General features: G+C 40.7%; 1 protein-coding gene and 1 long non-coding RNA gene across 3 annotated transcripts in view; one reads left to right on the top strand and one right to left on the bottom strand.

Moving 5' to 3' along the window:
* Nucleotides 1-1,632, top strand: part of LOC148048967 (uncharacterized) — a 29,432-nt gene extending 27,800 nt beyond the window's left edge. Inside the window, exon 3 of the long non-coding RNA XR_015695567.1 lies at nucleotides 1,295-1,632. This is a non-coding gene — a long non-coding RNA (uncharacterized LOC148048967). The remainder of the gene's footprint in view (nucleotides 1-1,294) is intronic.
* The window catches only part of RNF122 (ring finger protein 122), a 34,283-nt gene extending 23,784 nt beyond the window's left edge, over nucleotides 1-10,499 (bottom strand). Inside the window, exon 1 of one of the 2 annotated variants that reach the window (XM_087706241.1) lies at nucleotides 10,273-10,499. In XM_087706241.1, coding sequence (XP_087562367.1) covers nucleotides 10,273-10,297 — 25 coding nt within the window. In that variant the 5' untranslated portion in view covers nucleotides 10,298-10,499. The remainder of the gene's footprint in view (nucleotides 1-10,272) is intronic. The other variant, XM_087706243.1, reaches the window with a different exon arrangement.
* Nucleotides 10,500-19,920: the final 9,421 nt, after the last annotated feature.

The following is a 19,920-nucleotide window of genomic DNA, read 5'->3' as shown; positions in this document are numbered from 1 at the left end:
CTTGCTTTTCAATCAACTCCACTGGAGGAGTAAAGAAGCTCAGAGCACGGGAAAAGGGGGATGGCCCCGCCGAACCTTGAACACCCACACCAGGGATGAGGCTCGGAGAAAGCCGGAGCGCTCTCGCCAAAGACACTCACCCGTCAAGCCAGTCAACCCACCCGCTCCACATGTCTTTGCTGCATTTTGGCAGGGCCCGGCCTCTCACTTGAGGGGGGTATTCCCACTCATATACACCCTCCGGGCCCCACAACAGCCAGACAGGGGGGGTCATGTGAGGAGGAGGGTTGTCTTCAGCAAAGCCACCGCCATGGCTCATGCTCACTCCTCAGCTGCAGACTTGTCCCCCTTTCCATCTTACCCTCCTCCTGGATCCCATTCCCACCCTGCCAGCCCTGGTGTTGTGCCAGTGTCTTGGGGCAGAGAGCAGATTGCACGACTGGGTCTGCAGGGAGATGCAAGAGAGAGCCACATGCAGCTTGGATTGCCAACACCCATCCGAGTACTTCTTGACAGTTTCTTTAGCTCCAACAATTGTATTTTAGCTTGACTGCTATTTGCTGCTTCTGAAGTTCTGGAAAGGTGGGAAATTTTGCAGGAACAAAGTCCCACGGTTTGTATTTTAAAGAAAATTAATAATCTCTGGGAAAGTTCTTATTCCTGGTAAATTGGTCTCTTAGGATCCTAAACTGAGACAAACAACAACAATGTTGTTCGTGTAAGGGACACCTCCGAAAATGCTTATTAAAGATTGGCTAGGTTGTAGTTAGAATTCTGCAAACCAGTCAATGAATCTAGGGGGGGTGTTTACTTTTTCACACAGACACATCACATGTCGGATGACTTGGTTTATGAATGAACCAAGCACTAAATTTGGTGTCTTGCATCATTTGATTGCCAGGTCTTGCCAATATAATAAAAGCACGAAGCTCTGATAGCATCCAATGACACAGAAAATCAAAAAGGAAGCGAATACTGTTTACAGAATTCCATGAATTGCTTCTCAAATGTGATTTTTTAAATTCTTCAAAAAAAGGGAAAGGAACAGCAATATTACTTTTTTTTGAAAGTATCCCGTAAATAAGCTAACTTTCGAGGCCTTTCCCCTCTATTTCTTCATTTTTATTGCATTGTCATTATTATTAATTTATATAACTTACATTGTTAACATTGTTGCCTGTTCTCATATTAGATTGCTACAATGAAATCAAATTTGCTGCCTATCAGAATAATCATAGTTGAGCAAGACTGATAAGTCTATTTCACATCTGAACCATTTCCTGTTTTCCCTAAGATCACCTCTACAATGATTCTGAGAAGGGGAAATTGCATTCAGAGAAAACACCCAAGCGAACTGGGATTATGGTTCTCCAAAATCTAGATCAACGTGGCCAAAGACACAGCACCTATAGCAAGTATCTGACTGGGGAATGGTTGTTTAAGGAATACACGATCTCCTAAGTTGGAGGAGTTGGAAGAGAATTTGAAAGATACAGAGCAATTTTTCTCAAGGTTAGCAGTTTGAAGATGCATGCATGACAATTCCCAGAATCCCATAGCAAGCTTGAATTCTGGGAACAGAAGTCTATTCATCTTAAAGTTGTCAAGGTTGAGAAACACTGACACTTAGACTAAAATAGTTATTATATTCCATAAAGACAGATGTTACTGAAATGACTGCTTCTGATTGCCCACATACCAAACCAGAAGTGGGAAAGTTGTTTTATTTTGAAGAAGACAGTCTTATCAGAAGGATGTAGGTTTAGTAGGTTGGTTTCCCCTACCATCTTTTGTGTTATGTCTGTCTGTCTGTCTGTCTGTCTGTCTATCTATCTATCTATCTATCTATCTATCTATCTATCTATCTATCTATCTATCTATCTATCTATCTGTATGTTGCATTTGTGGTGATAAATAAATAAAGGGAGACTAGTATAGATATATTTCAAGCTATTTAGCTCTCATCAGCTAGCCATACCCTTACTGGGATTTGAACCTGTGCTGTATTACATATTAGGCAGTTGTGTTAGCCATTAAGCCACAGGCTCTCATACTGCTTTCCTCCCATATCTGGGCATACCAGGGGTTGTGACATAATACACACACAGACACAGACACGCACACAAATAAAAATCACATTTCTTTCCTTTCTGGGTCTGTTCCACTACTGCTCCCAAGGAGACAGCAAGAGGAAACTTTCTCTTGTTCATTTATTATGCAGTCAAGGATGACAGGTAAATAATAAATAATAACTGTAAGTAATAAAATAGAAGAGCCCAATTGAGTAGAGGATTTGTCATATGCTCCTTGCTGCATCAATACATCATGCCATTGATCTATCTCCCTCCCTTCTGCCTGCACAAACAGCAATGATCCACCAGCAGGAGCCAGAAAAACATTCCAGGCAGACTCTATGCCCCAATCAAAATATGCGTTTTTCAGGTGTCTTTATCCATGCATGCAGTAAAATAGCTATTTTGTTCCAGGCAATGAAGAGAGCAAAACCCCAAGGGCATAAGCAGCCAAGGAGGCAGAAGGAGAAGGATAGGCTACCAGGAAAATTGGGGGTGGATGGACAAGATGGTCTACCAGGGGAGGCTGAGAAGGTAGTGGTTGAGAAGGATTAGAAGAAACTTCAGATTATTTCTCCATTTAGCTGCCTAAAAGTGTTACTGATAGGTGGTTTACTAACTTCTGGCTGATATTTCTTCCACCACCTGGTGCCTAAGACTGTCCACTGAGGATTGCACAGATGGAAACTTGGCTGCTTGGTGTGCAAGAAGGAGCCCAGAAGCTGGCTGCCTCATCAGTAGAGCATCAAGGAACAAGAAGGAGTTTCCTTCTTTTCCCAGTCTCAACACAGTTTGTCTACATGATTTAATAGCAACAATAAAGTTTACTGTGTGAAATTCAGAGTAAAGGAACGGAATGTAACATTAACCTCTCCTAAAGGAAAGTTTGAAAATGTATAGCTTTCTTTTTCTACATTTCCAGAAAATTTAAGATACCACCTTCCTCCCACCCTGATTCTCTTAAAAGTAGGTTAATTAGGAGAAAATAGAGTTCCTTTCAGGTCAGCAATGTGTAGTGTAACATATTATGGAGAGTTCAAATGTCTTTTTTCTTTTGTTTAGGATTCTGACATTTGCCTGATTGCTTTGGCATAGTCTGTCCTCCATTATTTATCACCTTTAAGAAAAAAAGATGGTAACTGAAATTGCTGTACAATTTTGATGTAAACCGTAAAGGCAAACTTGCCCTTAAGTTGATCTTGTCCCCAAGTGACTTTACAAAGCATCTGTGCACATTGATCTTGCCAAGAGACTAGAAATTGATCTTGGCATAGTTAATGACAGGAGCATGATTCAGATGTGTCAGTGAATCAAAAAGCACAGGGGCTGGGCTTGCTCAGACCAGTAAATCAAAACCAAAATGCCATAGTATGGCTTATTGCAAAGTATGACTGCAACCAATATGTAACTGAGCATTCCTGTGTTACTTCTTCTTTCCCACGCCTTCCTTCTTTTCTAGAATGAAACGGACAAATTTGGGGTTAAGGGAGGCAATCTTAACAGTCGGTTCTGTCCAACACAATGTGGGGGGGGGGACCTCAATTGATAATTATTTGCAAGGCCACTTCCAAGCATTCCTACCCAGAAAAACATAAACAGATTAAATCATCCAGACAGTAATTTCATGTAAACTCCCAATCAGGCTTGGAAACAGCATAAGCATAACTGATTCCAAACTAAGATGGAATAAATGTCAAATTCAGAGTCACTATGCTGCAATGCCAGGAATAAACCATAGGCTTTTAAAAAGGAAAGCCTGAAAAAAGATGGACATTGATACAGTAGGTTTGTCTATGGGTGGACAGGTGACGCATCTTGATTTCCCTAAAGCAAATCTCACCTCTTGAGAAAAATCTTAGGAGGTGAGAAGTCCATTCCCTAATGGATCAGGATAGTCCTCAACTGAACATTCCAATCTTCTAGCAAAAGGACCAAGTCTCCTCTGACTTTATCGAGGGAGAAGTGACTTCCTAGTAGAGATGCCTAGTACTGTGGCACTCCACAAATTATATTTATTTATTTATCTATCAAAGGTTTTAAAACTAGCCATTACCTCAAAGAAGGACTCTTGTCCTTCAAGTTCAATATATCCTAGCTTTGAAAACAGTCCATATTTATATTTATTTGTAAAACTCAGGGGCTGAATAGCTTGTTTGGACAAAGAGCAATGTAAATCAAGATATAATGGATAAATGTCCTTTGGCCTGGTTGTAGTAACTCCTTATCTTGGCATTTTGGAAAGTGCATTATGCCAACTTGACCCAATTCTAACTCTTTTAACTGCAGCAGCTCTTAGATCTTCCCACTGTCTGATCCTTTTGATCTAGAGAAGCCAAGCTCTACCCTGGAAACCTGCTGTTTTATCACTGAGCTTCATCTTATTTCTTAAAAGCCCATTTATTCCCCAGTCTTTCAGTTTTACAATCTCCAGAACAGGGCGCTCAATTATTCATAACTCCTTAGATGCTGCCAAAATGTTTTATCCAGGACTTTACTTCCAAGAGCCTCACCAGGTATACAAAGGATAATCTATAAGAGGAGAGCCATTTCCCCCCTTTAAGCAACCATAGAGAGTTTTTATATTGATCTGATCACCAATCCTTAGTGAAAGAGTCACTGCCACTGTTTTGATCTCTGGAAGTTGTAAGTAGTCTTTTCTGGATTAAAAAAATGTTGGCATAATACAAGCCCTACACGCTCTCACTTCCAAGGATACTCAAACCAGCTTTGAGCTATGCGTGAATCTGGCCTGGCAGACTCATACTTTTAAGTCATGATTTATTATTCAATGAATCAATCAGATACTACCATAACCCCAAACTAAAGAACTGATTATATGTGTACACCGTCTGGCCTCATGAGTGTCTGCTGCTGGACATCTATCATTTTAATTCTGTCCCGCAGTGCTGTTCAAAAGGCAACTGGACTTTCTTGGTTTTTCTCCTTGAGAACGTTTCACATCTCATCCAAGAGGTTTCTTCAATTCTTCAGTTGAACCAAAGAAGCTTCTTGGATGAGAAATGAAATATCTTCAAGGAGAAAAACTGAGAAAAGATGATTAAAAAGACTGAAAAACTCTTTTCAATGGTGGAAAGAGTAAGGTTCTACATTTAGGCAAGAAAAACGAAATGCATAGGTACAGTATAGGTGGTACCTTGCTCAATAGCAATAAGTGTGAGAGGGATCTTGGAGTCCTAGTGGACAACCATTTAAATATGAGCCAGCCATGTGCAGCAGCTGCCAAAAAAGCCAACACAGTTTTAGGCTGCATAAACAGAGGGATAGAATCAAGATCACGTGAAGTGTTAATACCATTTTATAATGCCTTGGTAAGGCCACACTTGGAATATTGCATTCAGTTTTGGTCACCACAATGTAGAAAAAATGTGGAGACCGTAGAAAGAGTGCAGAGAAGAGCAACAAAGATGATTAGGGGACTGGAGACTAAAACATATGAAGAACGGTTGCAGGAACTGGGTATGTCTAGTTTAATGAAAAGAAGGACTAGGGGAGACATGATAGCAGTGTTCCAATATCTCAGGGGTTGCCACAAAGAAGAGGGAGTCAAACTATTCTCCAAGGCACCTGAGGGTAGAACAAGAAGCAATGGGTGGAAACTAATCAAGGAGAGAAGCAACTTAGAACTGAGGAGAAATTTCCTGACAGTTAGAACAATTAATCAGTGGAACAGCTTGCCTCCAAAAGTTGTGAATGCCCCAACACTGAAAGTCTTTAAGAAGATGTTGGATAGCCATTTGTCTGGAACGGTATAGGGTTTCCTGCCTAGGCAGGGGTTGAACTACAAGACCTCGAAGGTCCCTTCCAACTCTGCTATTGTATTGTATTGTATTGTATTAAAGTCCCATTGGTTTTTGAACAGCACCTGTGGGACAATCATGACCTGGATGATTGAGAATCTCCAAGAACAAGTTAATTATAGTTTTACTCTAGGCAACTTTCTCTTCATTGCTCACTTTGTAGGTGAGTACAAAGAATCCTACCAGTTTTGCTTACTTCCCACTAAAATGTTTAAAACTACAAATTGTTTCTGTGTCTTAGTATTACCCAAGGATCAAAATTGATGTCCCAAGTGGAATAGATGACAATTGCTTTCAGCATGGAAGGAACCAGGGTGTTCCTGTCTGACATGTAGCTGTTAAAAGTGAGAAGCCTGAGAGATAAAAAGAGAAGGCAACTCTTGTTTCACACCATCAAGATGGTTCCAATTCTTGGAGAGGAGAATCTTATTTATCAAAGCATACTCCCATGATCTTGAACTCCCTGGATGTTGGATTTGATTGATGGCATGATTGTTTGCCCTACGGTTATTGTCATTATGGCTGGAGTTGAAGGAACAGCCTTGGGAATGAGAGAACTTTTTAATCAGATGGCCTTGGTGTTTCAAAATATTTTGAACTTAACTGATGGAATGGATCAGAAAACAGACCGTATTTTGCAAATAATGAGAAATAAAGACCAAAATGTACATGAACTGGGGGAAATAATGGACCACTTGTCAGCAAATAGAATATGAACAGGAAAAAAAATATGGATCAGAAAAATCAGCAAATAAAGCAACATCTTGATGAAGAGGAAAACCAGATAAAGGACAAGCAAAAGAAGCGGAAAGTAGAGAAGGATTGGCTATATCAACAAATAAACCAAGGACTGAAGCAAAAAGGGGACTAACAAATCAGCTGACAAAGGAAGAAATATTAAAGAAAACAAAACAGATAAATCAACAATAGGAGAGGCAGGAAGATACTTTTGATAAGGAGATTAGGACAAGGGCAGATAATTGGGAGAAGTGGCAATATAAGATTCTACTGGGAGAAAGGAGTGAACAAAAAAAGAGATAGATGAAATAGAGATAAAAAGGAGGAGTGTGGGAGCAGAATTAAAAAATGGATAAGAATTGAAGCACTAAAAAAGAGAAGAGATGCTAGGTAAAAAATGCCCTTTAAATATTAGCCTATTATAAGCTAGAGAGGCAGAAATAAAATTAGATAGGGGAAATATTAAAAGACAAATTGCTTATAGAATGAATAAAAATAATAGAAGTTTACAGATGTTAGATATTTTTCTTTCAATGTATATTTTAACAATGTCACAAGACTATATAATTTAATTAATGTGATAGAGATAATAATTTTAATGTAAAGTATCAACATGAATGATATCTAGTTAACTTTGTTCACACTGTTAATGTGAATTGGATTAAAATGGAAAAATGGATAAGAATTGAAGTATTAAAGAGATGTATAAATAATGAGGATTATATAAACTTGATAAATGTGATAGAGATTATTAATAAGGTTAGTGTAAACTGGATCAATATAAATGAAACTTAGTTAAATGTGTTCATATATAATAGAATAATGTTTAGATAGAACAAGAAAGATAAAGATGAGGAGTTAGGCATTTTTTGAATATATATGTTTGAACAATATAATAAGGATTACTTAAATTTGAGAAACATGATAGAGGTTACTAATATTGTTATTGTGAATTGGATTAACATGAATGATACTCAGAACCAACTCTGTTCACACACAATATAAACGTATAACTTAAAAAAGTAATACAAATATATTTAAAAAAAGATGGTTCCAATTCTGACTTTTAAAAATTAGGACTTCAAATGCTCTGCCTGGAATGGTCAAATCTTTGTTTATTTTCATCCCCTTTGTGGAAGAAATTTGCCTTATTTGATAAGCTCATATTATTTCTTTTTCTTTTAAAAAAAACAATGAATTTTTTACATATTTATCCTTGTCTTCAATAACGAGAAATAACCTGCTTACCTTGTAGGATTGTTGTACATGAAACACATATATAGTGACAGATCATAATCCTGATCATATAATAGCTCTTAATATTTGTATCATTCAAAAAAGAAGAGGAAGAAAAAGGGAGGAGGAGGAGGATTGTTCAAGCATTATTAGCTGGGCCACCATCAAAATTGGAGGAATAGAAATAGTCCTTGATTAACATAGAAATTAGTCCTTGATTAAGTAGCATGTCCTACTAAGAAAAAAAATGGAATTGTTTTAGCTAACAGACCTGCAAACCTACAATTGAAAAGCAACTCCGTTTTATTTAGACTTTACTGAAAAGATTCCAAAGCATACTTTGTTTACTGCATCTTGTTTGCAAATAGTCCTGACAGTGGGAGATGGGATTTTTGTCCTAACCCAGTTTTGTTCTAATCCTATCCATGAAGCTGCAGGTGGTGGAAGAAGCTGACTTTGCTTCAAGCAAAGCAGAAGAGGTTAACTGAGTCTCTGACTTTGACTTCTGTGTCTTTGTGGATACTCAGAATATAGACCACCTCTCCTCCTGATTCCTTTCCCTGCCATTTTCTGGGAAGCACATGGCTCAGAGATTGCAGATTTGTTAAATTTCACGAAATAGAGAGGCGAGATGAAGGAGGGTTAAAAAAGAGGAAATGAAGAAGGAAGCCACACAACAAAAGCTGCTTTAAGTAATTCATCCCAAGCACAGCTTTACCCTTTTAATTAACCATGATAAAAGCAGTCACCATCTGCTAGGCTTCTGAAGGGAACCAATCTTAACCGCCCCACAAAATGCAACATGCAAAATAGGGTTTTACTAAACTGTTCAAGGCAGGAGACTTTTCTGCTTCTTTGTGTCTTCAGCCAAGGTGGATTCATTTTTACCCGCCTCTCCTCATTTGAAACATCCCAAAGCCTAACGCAAAAAGTTTTTGAGCAAAGGGAATGTGCCTGCCAGCCAAGCAATCTTCCTTGGAGTAAAAACATCCACAAAATGGGATCAGCTCAGCAACTTTTTGGAGGTGAATATAGGATAGAAGTTAAGCAGCAAAGTACCATGATAAAATTCACAAGATTGGCTGATCTCATTACATCCCCATTTGCTATTCTTATTGTCCAATTGCCATTTTGAGACTGAAAATAAACAAAGATTTGACCATTCCAAGGCAGAGCATTTGAAGTCCTAATTGTTAAATTTCAGAATTGGAACCATCTTTTTTAAAATATATTTTTATTACTTTTCTAAGTTATACATTTATACTGTGTGTGAACAGAGTTGGTTCTGGGTATCATTCATGTTAATCAATAACAATATTAGTAATCTATCATGTTTCTCAAATTTAAGTAATCCTTATTATATTGTTCAAACATATATATTCAAGTCTTGGCTTTGCTGTCTTGTTTGATGGGAGAAAAAGTTTTGCACATAATTCTCTAAGAAAATCCAGCTTTATTGTTTTTATCAAGAGGAACTAAATAATATTAAGGGAAAGAATTGGAGCAAGGGGCCTGCAGCCTCATGCCCATCTCTTATTTCAGTGTTCACATTCTTTAAATATTTGGTCGTGGCTGATGGGAGTTGTAGTCCAAAACTGGCAGCACTAGATACTATTCAACAGGGTACAATGTGCACCCAATGGAACTGACTAAATGATCTGATCACCTTCCTGTACTTTACAACAGAACCCAGTTACTGGATTAAACATAGTTTGTACTGACCCTAAAGAGGTTGGGTTTGCACAGCTAACAATAAACCAAGATAAACACCCAATCCAAGAACTCCCATGCTGCGCAAAGCTACCAAGCAGATTTTTGATGTGGGTTTCATGTGCCGGGGCGAACGGATTTTGCAATCCTAACCCAGTAAGGTTGCTATCCCACAGGATTGGCTTCAGAGGCTCTGATGGCAGGGTCGCGCGGATTCCACGCAAATCAGTGTTTAGGGTGGAAAGGAACTTAAGTACCTGCCCTCCGATATTAGGGAGAGGGAACCCTAATCCTGCCACACTAGATGAAGACCCACAACAAAGACATTCAACCGCGTCGGTTCGGCGACGCATCGATCCACTCCAGCCTCGCTGTTCTGAAGGGTTTGGGAACCTCAAGGCGGTGCTGTTTCCTTAAGCGGAGACAAAGAACAGCCCGACCGATCCGCTCCTGGAAGGGGCGGACTCCTCATTCTCCTCTCCACCCGCAGCAGCTCCCCTTTTGATCTCCTAAATACAGCGGCGGGGGAGGGAGAAGAGTCCGCACACCCCCTTTGGGCTAGCAGCTCTGCCAATAAAGGAGAAGCTCTCTCCCACGAGTGAATCTGGACGGAGGACAGAGAAGGGTATTTTCATGGGAGACTCGCGAGGGGGCTTGCTTGCCCTTCCTCATCCCGGCCGAGGATCGAGCGGGCTTACCGTTACACCACTGGAAGGGGTGCATCAGAGGCCCCAGAGCAGCTGCTTGGCGGAACGAAAGGCGAAACAATACCCCGAACTGCGCGGGGCGCCTATGACAATCTCGCTTTACCAGGCGCTCTGCCCACGTCCTCCACCCAGCCTCGGAACGAGCCGCAGCATTCCAATCGCGGGGAATCCTCCTTCCCCGCGGCTTTCCGAAGGAGATGATTGCAGCTCTGTTGCGGACGGCTCAATCCGAAGCGAGCAACGGCGGAGCGAGCGAGCGACCGACCCGAGGTGCAGCTCCTTTCTCAGGGTTGCGTCCAACACACGGCTTCCGAAACCGACCCTCCCCCTGGTCAATCCCGCCCCATCCCAGTCAGCCATCCAATCGGGGCTCTCGACGAGAGGAGCCGATTAGCATTTTCGCTTTTGAAGTAGGCAAGCAGTGGGTCGGGATTGGCTGGCTTGGAACGTGGCTCCAGCCTATAGCGTTGCGAACCAAAAGAGGAAGAAACGAAGAATGGGGATTATAAAAAAAAGAAAGAAAGAAAAGATTGATCAGTCGTGGCTGGGCTTAGGATCGCTCGCGGTGCAGGTAGCCTGGACGGAAGGCAGGACTTGGCTGATGGAGAATCCCGATTTTATTAATATTTTAAAAGGATCCCATTTCCAGCTCTTCATCTCAAGGGACCAGGCGACGCTTCCTTCCTTTATTAGATTTCTATTCCTCCTTTATTCTGTACAAGACAAAGGGGGTTGCATCCTTCATCTTCTCCCGCACAATGACAATACCTTACCTGCGTCCCATTAATTGATTCAGACTACTCTCCCTGTTCTCCATTTGGCTTTTTTTCCCCCCTGGAGGTGCACACACTTCCAAACCAAGTCCAGGGTTCCTTTTGTGGGAAGTTATCATCCAGCCCTCTCCCAGAAAAATGAAATATCCTAGGAAATATTGAAAAGGCAGAATATTTCTCTGGATGTGTAAAGAAACATGTTTCAAAAGACAGAATAGTTGCCTATAGCTTTCTGCCCATCCCCAGCTAATGGGCCATTAAGATGGCCAGGCTAGCCCACTTTACATAATAAAGACTTCTCCTCACTGCAGCTGTAGGGGGAAGGGATATTACTCAACTGACCACAAGGCAACTGAGAACTCATCACAGCCTAGAGAGTAGCCCCCTGCATGGCACCATGGGAGTCTGACAACCAGTCAGAATACATTTCTTACACAGCAATAGCAGTTAGACTTATATACCGCTTCATAGGGCTTTCAGCCCTCTCTAAGCGGTTTACAGAGTCAGCATATTGCCCCCAACAACAATCCGGGTCCTCATTTTACCCACCTCGGAAGGATGGAAGGCTGAGTCAACCCTGAGCCGGTGAGATTTGAACAGCCGAACTGCAGAACTGCAATCAGCTGAAGTAGCCTGCAGTGCTGCATTTAACCACTGAGCCACAGGAACAGGAAACAGAGAGGTGGGACTAAACGGTATAAAAAGCCTAGCAAGCCCCTTCTTCAGCCCTTCTCTCTTCTTCCTCATCAACGTTGAAACATGTGATCACCTTTTCTGTACAGGGCTCAAGCCATGGGGCCTTGTCCAACAATAAACCATCTTTCCAAGCAGCCTCCATGTCTCCAGTGTCTTCTTCCCCACTTGGAGCTGAACCCAAAAGGACATTTCTTTCAACACTTTGAGCTGCCATTTTTTAAATTATACAATCATAACTCTTGTATTTCCAGGGGACTCAAGGTGAGGCCATAAGATAGAAGTTTGCAAAATCCATGGATTAAAAGTGAAGAGGTGGAAAGGAAGCTGGCAGATCTCAAAGGAGCCGGTGGAAATCACGGTGCTGATGCCTGCTACAGGGTGCCAGGTAGATATTTCTCAGACCTAGTGAAGAAGATGTTTGGCATGGTCTTTCCTGCAAATATGTTGAACAAGACTAACCGAATCCCCTCAAATCAGTGGACTACAGGGTAGAAAGGAGTAACTGCCTGAAATGTCCTGAAACGGAAGATTCTTCACTATAACAAATGATGACAGACACCACATGTGAAAGCCAAACTGTTCACTGAGATCAACCCCTTCCTAGAAGACCTTGCACTTTCTTCTACCTAGTGGGCTGCAACTGTAATCCACCATCAAACAAATCTGACCTGGTTGGGTCACACTTTGCTCATCTCAGCTTTGACAAACAATGGTGCCCCGTTTAATGAGCTGCAGAATAAACATGGAGAAAGGTCACCACCGTGAAGCCATGTAATTTGTTAAATCCTTTCCCCCTTGTTTATATTCTATTCCAACGAACAACAAAGATGATTAGGGGACTAAAACATAACGAAGAATGCTTTCTGGAATTGGGTATGTCTAGACTCTAGTTTAATGAAGAGAAGGAGTAGGGGTGACATGATAGCAGTCTTCCAATAACTAGGGGGCTGCCACAAAGAAGATGAGGTCAACCTATTTTCCAAAGCACCAGATGGCAGGACAAGAAGCAATGGATGGAAACTAACCAAGGAGAGGACCAACCTAGAACTAAGGATAAATGTCCTGGTAGTGAGAATAATTAATCAGTGGAACGACTTGCCTTCAGGAGTTGTGAATGCCCCAACACTGGAGGTTTTTAAGAGACTGAACAGCCATTTGTCTGAAATAGTATAGGCTCTCCTGCTTGAGCAGAGGGTTGGACTAAAATACCTCCAAGGTCCTTTCCAATGGTGTTATTCTGTTATCTTTATTTGCCGTTTCCAAACCCATTTGCTTAGACTCGTTCTGAAAACTGTGCAGCACTGTCTAGCATCCACTTTCTCAGCCTGGTTGTGATTGCTGCTTATGTATTGTGCAAGACATGGCTTTTTTAGGAGAAAGGTGAAGGGAATTAGTGGTTTCGGGGACCCACACATTGGAGGGATGTGCATGTTTGGGAGAACTGAAGGAAGGTTGAAAATTGGATGGATCAACTATAGTCACAAAGGCAGGGAATCTCATCTATCTCTAGATATGTGCACTACAAGGGTTCAATAATTTTTTGGGGGAAATCATCATCACCAACTCTGGCAAAAGAGAGAAATAAGAGGAAAGAATTTTGAGGAGATTGGAGTGCAAGCATTGCATTAATAATTTTTAAAAGGCCTAAATCATGATATCTTTTTTCTCAAGGTCACGATTGAATAGTTTGTACATTGAATCTTTCATGTGGCAAAATTATATTTAAGAGAAGATGATAAAATTCTTGAGATGGGTTCACTTGCCCTGAAATCAAATCCCTGGTCTCTCATATTTTATTTATATATATATACATATTTATGTCTCATACATTCTAATGTATAGGCAGGTCTCAGATGGTTCCTGCAGCATTTAAAATCAATTCACAGTGATATTCATCTACCAACAGCTAAGATAGCTCTGTGTGATTAGTTCTCTCTTTTTTTTTTTTTTAAATTACCACGGAAAATAATTTGATTGATGCAGTGACTCTAGAGATACTTTTTAAAAAGTTATTCCTATCAGGGTTTTTGCCCCAACTGTGATTAAAAGCTTATCTAAACATGAAGGAAAGGGCTGAAAAAGACATGACAAGTAAAATCATTGCAGGAATGACAGAATTACCAAACCTGAGCTGATTTTGAGAAGTTACCAAGTCAGAATTGGTAAATGCTTAGAAAAGAGACCACAAAGCAGTTGAAAAACATCTGAGAAGAAGGTGTTGGCAGATTGTTTCTATATTCCTGCTAGAAGAATAAAATCTGTATCAGTGGTGGGATTCAGCCAGTTCTCACCTATTCGGGAGAACCAGTTGTTAATTTTCTAAGCAGTTCGGAGAACTTCTTCCAAATTTTCCAATTTTTGTTTCCAAGTTTAGATTATGATATAAGGCCAATGTAGCTTTTCCAGAGTCTAGGCTAATGGATCTTTAGTCGGGAAGGCAGACAATCAGTATTTAAGATATGCTGCCTTTAATTCTAGCTGAAATATAATGTAATATAAACTACTGGGATCAGCAGCCTTTGATCATTCTTTCCTTGGCAATTTTGTCTGGACTGATAATCCAAATTCTTTAAAATCTGCTCTCTGATTGCTATATTTGGTCAATGGCAGTGCACAGGGCTAAAATCTTTGTGTATATCTGTTTGTGTATATAACTTTTTCAAGTAGCTTAGGAAGGAGTCTGACCCTATAGTTAACCTTCTATAGCAGGGACGAGGATTTGGTAGTGATGAAAGAAATGTCCTTCTGGGTTCTCCAAGTGGGGAAAAAAGACACTGGAGACATGGAGGCTGCTTGGAAAGATGGTTTATTGGTGGACAGGACCACATGGCTTGAGTCCTGAACAGAAAAGGTGATCACATGCTTCAATGTTGGTGGAGAAGAAGAGAAGGAAGGACTGAGATGCTGAGTCCCTGGTTTTCTAGCCTCATCTCTATTGCCCTGCTTACAGAAACTGCCTCTCCGGTTAACCATTATTACATTGTAACAGCTAAGGCGAAGTGCCCATCGACGTGAGGGACGTTGAGTTGGCCACGCCCACCAAGTCACATGACAACCAAGAACATGCCCACCCAGCTGGTCATTAGGGAAGAGAACCGGTTGTTAAATTATTTTAATCCCACCACTGATCCGTATCTACATAGCAAATAGGAGTTGAACTTAAAAAAACACAACAATAACAGAGTTGAACTCAAATTGAAGGCTATCTTTCACAGCATTATTAATTCAGGTGTTGGGCTTGGTTCTTCCAAAAATTAGGGCTTTAGTAACATCTTTTGCCACCATTCCATGAACTAACATACTTCTACAAGTCCCAAGAGGTACCCAAGAAACAGGAGTGTTCCTATCCCTCTGAATGTCTCCTCCTCTCTGCTGTGGCTACACAAACTGTATTCATACATGACCCAAAAAAGGGCGCATGATAAAAGTGCGCCGACAAAACCACACCGAGAAAACCGCGGCGTCATAAACACGTCCATAACAATGCGCCGACAAAACCGCGCCCACAAAAGCGCGATTTAAGTTAAGGTAAGGGTTAGGGTTAGGGTTAGGGTTAGGGTTAGGGTTAGGGTTAGGGTTAGGGTTAGAGTTAGGGTTAGGTTTAGGGTTAGGTTTAGGGTTAGGTTTAGGGTTAGGTTTAGGATTAGGGTTAGATTTAGGTTTATTAGGTTGTTATTAGTTGTTTGTTGAAGGCGCACTTTTGTCAGCACGCTGTTGTCGGCGTGCTTCTGCGTGCATTCATCAGTACAATTTCAACCTCGTGGTTTTCTCGTCGCAGTTTCGTCAGCGCGCTTTTGTCGAGCGCACATTTGTCGGTGAACCAATTCATATAGATTTATAGTCCAAGGCTGCAATTTCTCATGTCTTAGGTACATAACCCCAAGGTCCCCTGAAAACAATGGGTATTTTGGGACAACAATAAATATGTGACATTGCTTTCAAACATTTGTTTGAGGAAGGGCTTGCCATATGCTAGTGCCAGTGTCTTTGAGCAATGTTGCCATTTCAAACAAAGGCTGGGCTAAACCAGTATTCCATTATTTGTTTGCAGCAATATTTCTCTCTCTCTTTGTTGCTTTCTCTCCCTTCCCCTTTCCTTTCTGTTTTGGCAAAACAGGAGCATTACCTGTGAAATATGAGCTGTGCATTTTTGAAGGAAAACTATAGATTTATGAGTGATAGATCTCCCTTAATATTTATTTATTGCTGTCTTGGGGAGAAGATACAAACAAGATACTGAATAAAAGTATAGAAATTTCTTCAAGACAGGATATGCAAGAATCTGTTTATAGAAAACAGTTTAATAGCCCATGATCTAAAGTTTCTGTTGAACCATCATCACATGGATTATAAATCCCTGTGTATAGGAATGCTCTTAAAACATCCAAGAAGAACTGAGCGGAAAGTATCCACCTTGACTAAGGTGAAGGCTTTACAAAATTTTAAAATTGGAATGGATAACAAATATGTGTCTGAAAGGACCTTTGGAAGAAAATGATAAATGTTGGGGTGTGACAATCTCCCTTATTCATTTTCCCATGAATGGAAACATCCAGGAAACTGTTGCTCATCTACTATAGATGAAAGATTTATTATTATTTTTTAATTTAATTTAATTTTATCAATTTCATATATACATTCACAATTATATGATCTCATAACTGTTATTAATAATATGTATTTATAACAATTTTTCCCTACTGTTGACAATATACTTGAAGATTGCTTTTTTAACATCCCATAGATCCATCTTATCTTACAACGGTCCTACTTCTTCTTCCCTCCCTCCCTCTTTCCTTCCCTCGTTTCTTCTCTCCTACTCCCCTTCCTTCCCTCCCTCCTTCCCCTTCCCTCCTTCTCTCCTTCCCTCCTTCCTTCCCTCCTTCCTTCCTTTTCTCCTTCTCTCCTTCCTTCCCCCCTTCCTTTCCTCCTTCCTTCCCCCTTCCTTCTCTCCTACATTCCCTCCTTCCTTCCCTCCTTTCTTCTTTCCTTCTCTTCTTCCTTCCCTCCTTCCTTCCCTTTCTTCTCTCCTTCTCTCCTTGCTTCCCTCCTTGCTTCCCTCCTTCCTTCCCTCCCTCCTTCCTACCCCCCTTTCTTCTCTATGAAAGATTTATATGCATGCAAAGTTGGCTATTACAGACAACAAAGAGGAACTTGGTTTGCTAGCCTGCCCATTTCAACTGTAATTGAGTTAGCCTTAAATTCAGCATGATTCACCTTGGAGGAAGCCTACTCTCCTTAGTTGTTTTACTCTCAGTGTTGACACATGTGTTTGGAGGGCTGATATGTTGTATGAACAGTATAAGCCAGGCAACCATGGACCTAATGTTGAAATAAATGTCCTTTTGGGTTCAGCTCCAAGTGGGGAAGAAGACACTGGAGACATGGAGGCTGCTTGGAAAGATGGTTTATTGTTGGACAGGGCCACATGGCTTGAGCCCTGTACAGAAAAGGAGATCACATGTTTCAGTGTTGATGGAGAAGAAGAGAGAAGGGCTGAAGAAGGGGCTTGCTAGGCTTTTATACCCTGTTCAGTCCCACCTCTCTGTTTCTTGTTCCTGTGTAAGAAATGCATTCTGACTGGTTGTCAGACTCCCATGGTGCCATGCAGGGGGCTACTCTCTAAGGCTGTGATGAGTTCTCAGTTGCCTTGTGGTCAGTTGAGTAATATCCCTTCCCCCTACAGCTGCAGTGAGGAGAAGTCTTTATTATGTAAAGTGGGCTAGTCTGGCCATCTTAATGGCCCATTAGCTGGGGATGGGCAGAAAGCTATAGGCAACTATTCTGTCTTTTGAAGCATGTTTCTTTTCACATCCAGATAAATATTTTGCCTTTTCAATATTTCCTAGGATATTTCATTTTTCTGGCAGAGGGCTGGATGATAACTTCCCACACTAAGAAGGGTTTAAACTAATTTTCTTCATTCAGCTTTCTTATCCAGACATGGAAAAAGACAATAAGTGAATTGGGTGTGAGATCATATCACTGCCACTGCTTTAGTTTTGTTTGGGCAAGTAAAAATAACAAAAAGTTGCTGTGAAGCCAGCCACACTAAGGTTTATTACGCTGATGCTTTTCTTCTTCTGCCCTGTCTCCAGCTGTTTGATAGATGTGAAATATCTTCTGTCCCCACCAGTGGTGGGTTTCCAATTTTTTTGGAACCTCTTCTGTAGGTGTGGCCTGCTTTCCGGGTCCACTGGTGGAACCTCTTCTAACCGGTTCGGTAGATTTGACGAACCGGTTCTACCTAATAAGTGCGAACTGGTAGGAACCCACCTCTGGTCCCCACCCCCTTTCCTTTCCTTTCCTTCCCATCCCTCTTTCTCTTCTGCATTTATATAATATTTAACTTCTGAGCCAAAAGGCAGAGATCACCTGGTTTTTATTATTTTGTGGACCACTTTAGAATGAGGAGAGGATCATAAAACATTTTCAACAAAGAAGTAACCATTGGAATATCTGATTTGGAACCCAAGCAGGTCTAACATTCTGTTTTAACTTTTGAGACCTTGTAGCAATTGAGGATTGGTTATTTTAACATTCTGCTATCAGTATCATCCACTACTTAGTTAAGGTCCCTTGTTACAAAAAAGTCCTCTCTGCAAGGCCAATACTACAATAAGAAGAATATAGAAAGCTGTAAAATTACCGTATATTGTTGTGTATGTTCTGTGTTTTGTTCTGTCTTATTGTGTGTTTTTTTCTTTATTGTGTCTTCCCTATTGTTTTTAAAGATCAAACTATTTAATAATTTTTTTTTTTTAAAAAAAGATGGTCTAGAAGATGCTAGACATTGATATTTGAACCCAGATCTTTGTGACGCATATATTTGATTGGGTTTTACTAATCTAGGTGAAATGTTAATATATATATTGCTAGTCCATGTAAGATATGCCATATGCTAAATAAATAAATAAATCCTAGAAAAAAAAGGAAGAATTCTCAATATGTTGGCTGTACATAGAAAAGTGGTTAATAGATGACCTCAGATTACTCTGGATATTGGTGAGTCCAGACCTTTGAAGAAGGGCTTAAATTTCCCCAAGTGTGCAGTTCTTCTCTTTTTGTGCACAATTGTGCATAATTACTACACGCAAGAAGAACTAAGCACTGCTTGTCATTTGCCAGTCTGGCATTGATTAGATTCTCCCCAGTGGTGGGTTTCCAAAATTGTTGGAACCTACTCTGTGGGTGTGGACTCCTTTGTGGGAGTGGCTTGCCACCCATGTGACCGAATGGGAGTGGCTTGCCGCCCATGTGACCGGATATGAAATTATGAATTAGTACTTAGGTTGGTCCAAGTAGCTATTCAGAAACTCTGGCATTGAAGCATGCAAGTCTTAAAGCTGTCAAGTTACAAGATCCTTGCACCCCTAACCCTTTAGGAAAAAGAAAAACCAGGGGTGTTCAAAATTGACAGCTTTAAGACTTGTGGACTTCAACTCCCAGAATTCCTCCTCCAGTCACATTGGCTCAGGAACTCTGGCATTGAAGCATGCAAGTCTTAAAGCTGTCAAGTTACAATATCCTTGCACCCCTAACCCTTTAGCAGTGGTGGGTTTTAAAAATTTTTGGAACCTCTTCTGTAGGTGTGGCCTGCTTTCCGGGTCCACTGGTGGAACCTCTTCTAACCGGTTCGGTAGATTTGACGAACCGGTTCTACCGAACTGGTGCGAACTGGTAGGAACCCACCCCTGATTCTCCCAAATGAGAGTTTCATTTATTATTGGACTACGATGCCCCTCCTTCTAGCCAGGTCCCCTTTTATTTCTTCTATAAATGTACATGATGCTCTTTCAGGGATTTGGATTCAAGGATATTTTGCAAAATGAAAATATCTCAGGTGACTGTTATCATCATTGTAATATGACTCCATTGTACTGCTATATCAAAACAACATTCTGGTGTCTAATGGAGGTTTGTCAGAGTTTCAATTAGCTGACTTTAAAAAGCTAGCAAAAAGGTATGAAGTGAACAAAATTAATATATTCTGGAGAAGCTGATTTCATGAGCTTACTGAGAGATAAGTATAAAATACGGGTACATTTGTATGTCTAAACAGGATGAGGCATTTTCTGTGGGCTGAAAGTGATATATTTTGTGAGCTGCCTTATTTTGTTTCCAGAACTTTATTACACATCTTCTGTCATCAGGCAATTAAAAAGGGGAA

The sequence above is a fragment of the Thamnophis sirtalis genome, unplaced genomic scaffold (genome assembly GCF_051295495.1).
Source record: "Thamnophis sirtalis isolate CommonGarterSnake01/CBP01778 unplaced genomic scaffold, rThaSir2_p1.2 scaffold_2, whole genome shotgun sequence".
In the NCBI taxonomy this organism is placed as follows: domain Eukaryota; kingdom Metazoa; phylum Chordata; class Lepidosauria; order Squamata; family Natricidae; genus Thamnophis; species Thamnophis sirtalis.
Note: the sequence above shows the minus strand (reverse complement) of the source record. Positions and strands in the feature narration are given on the sequence as shown.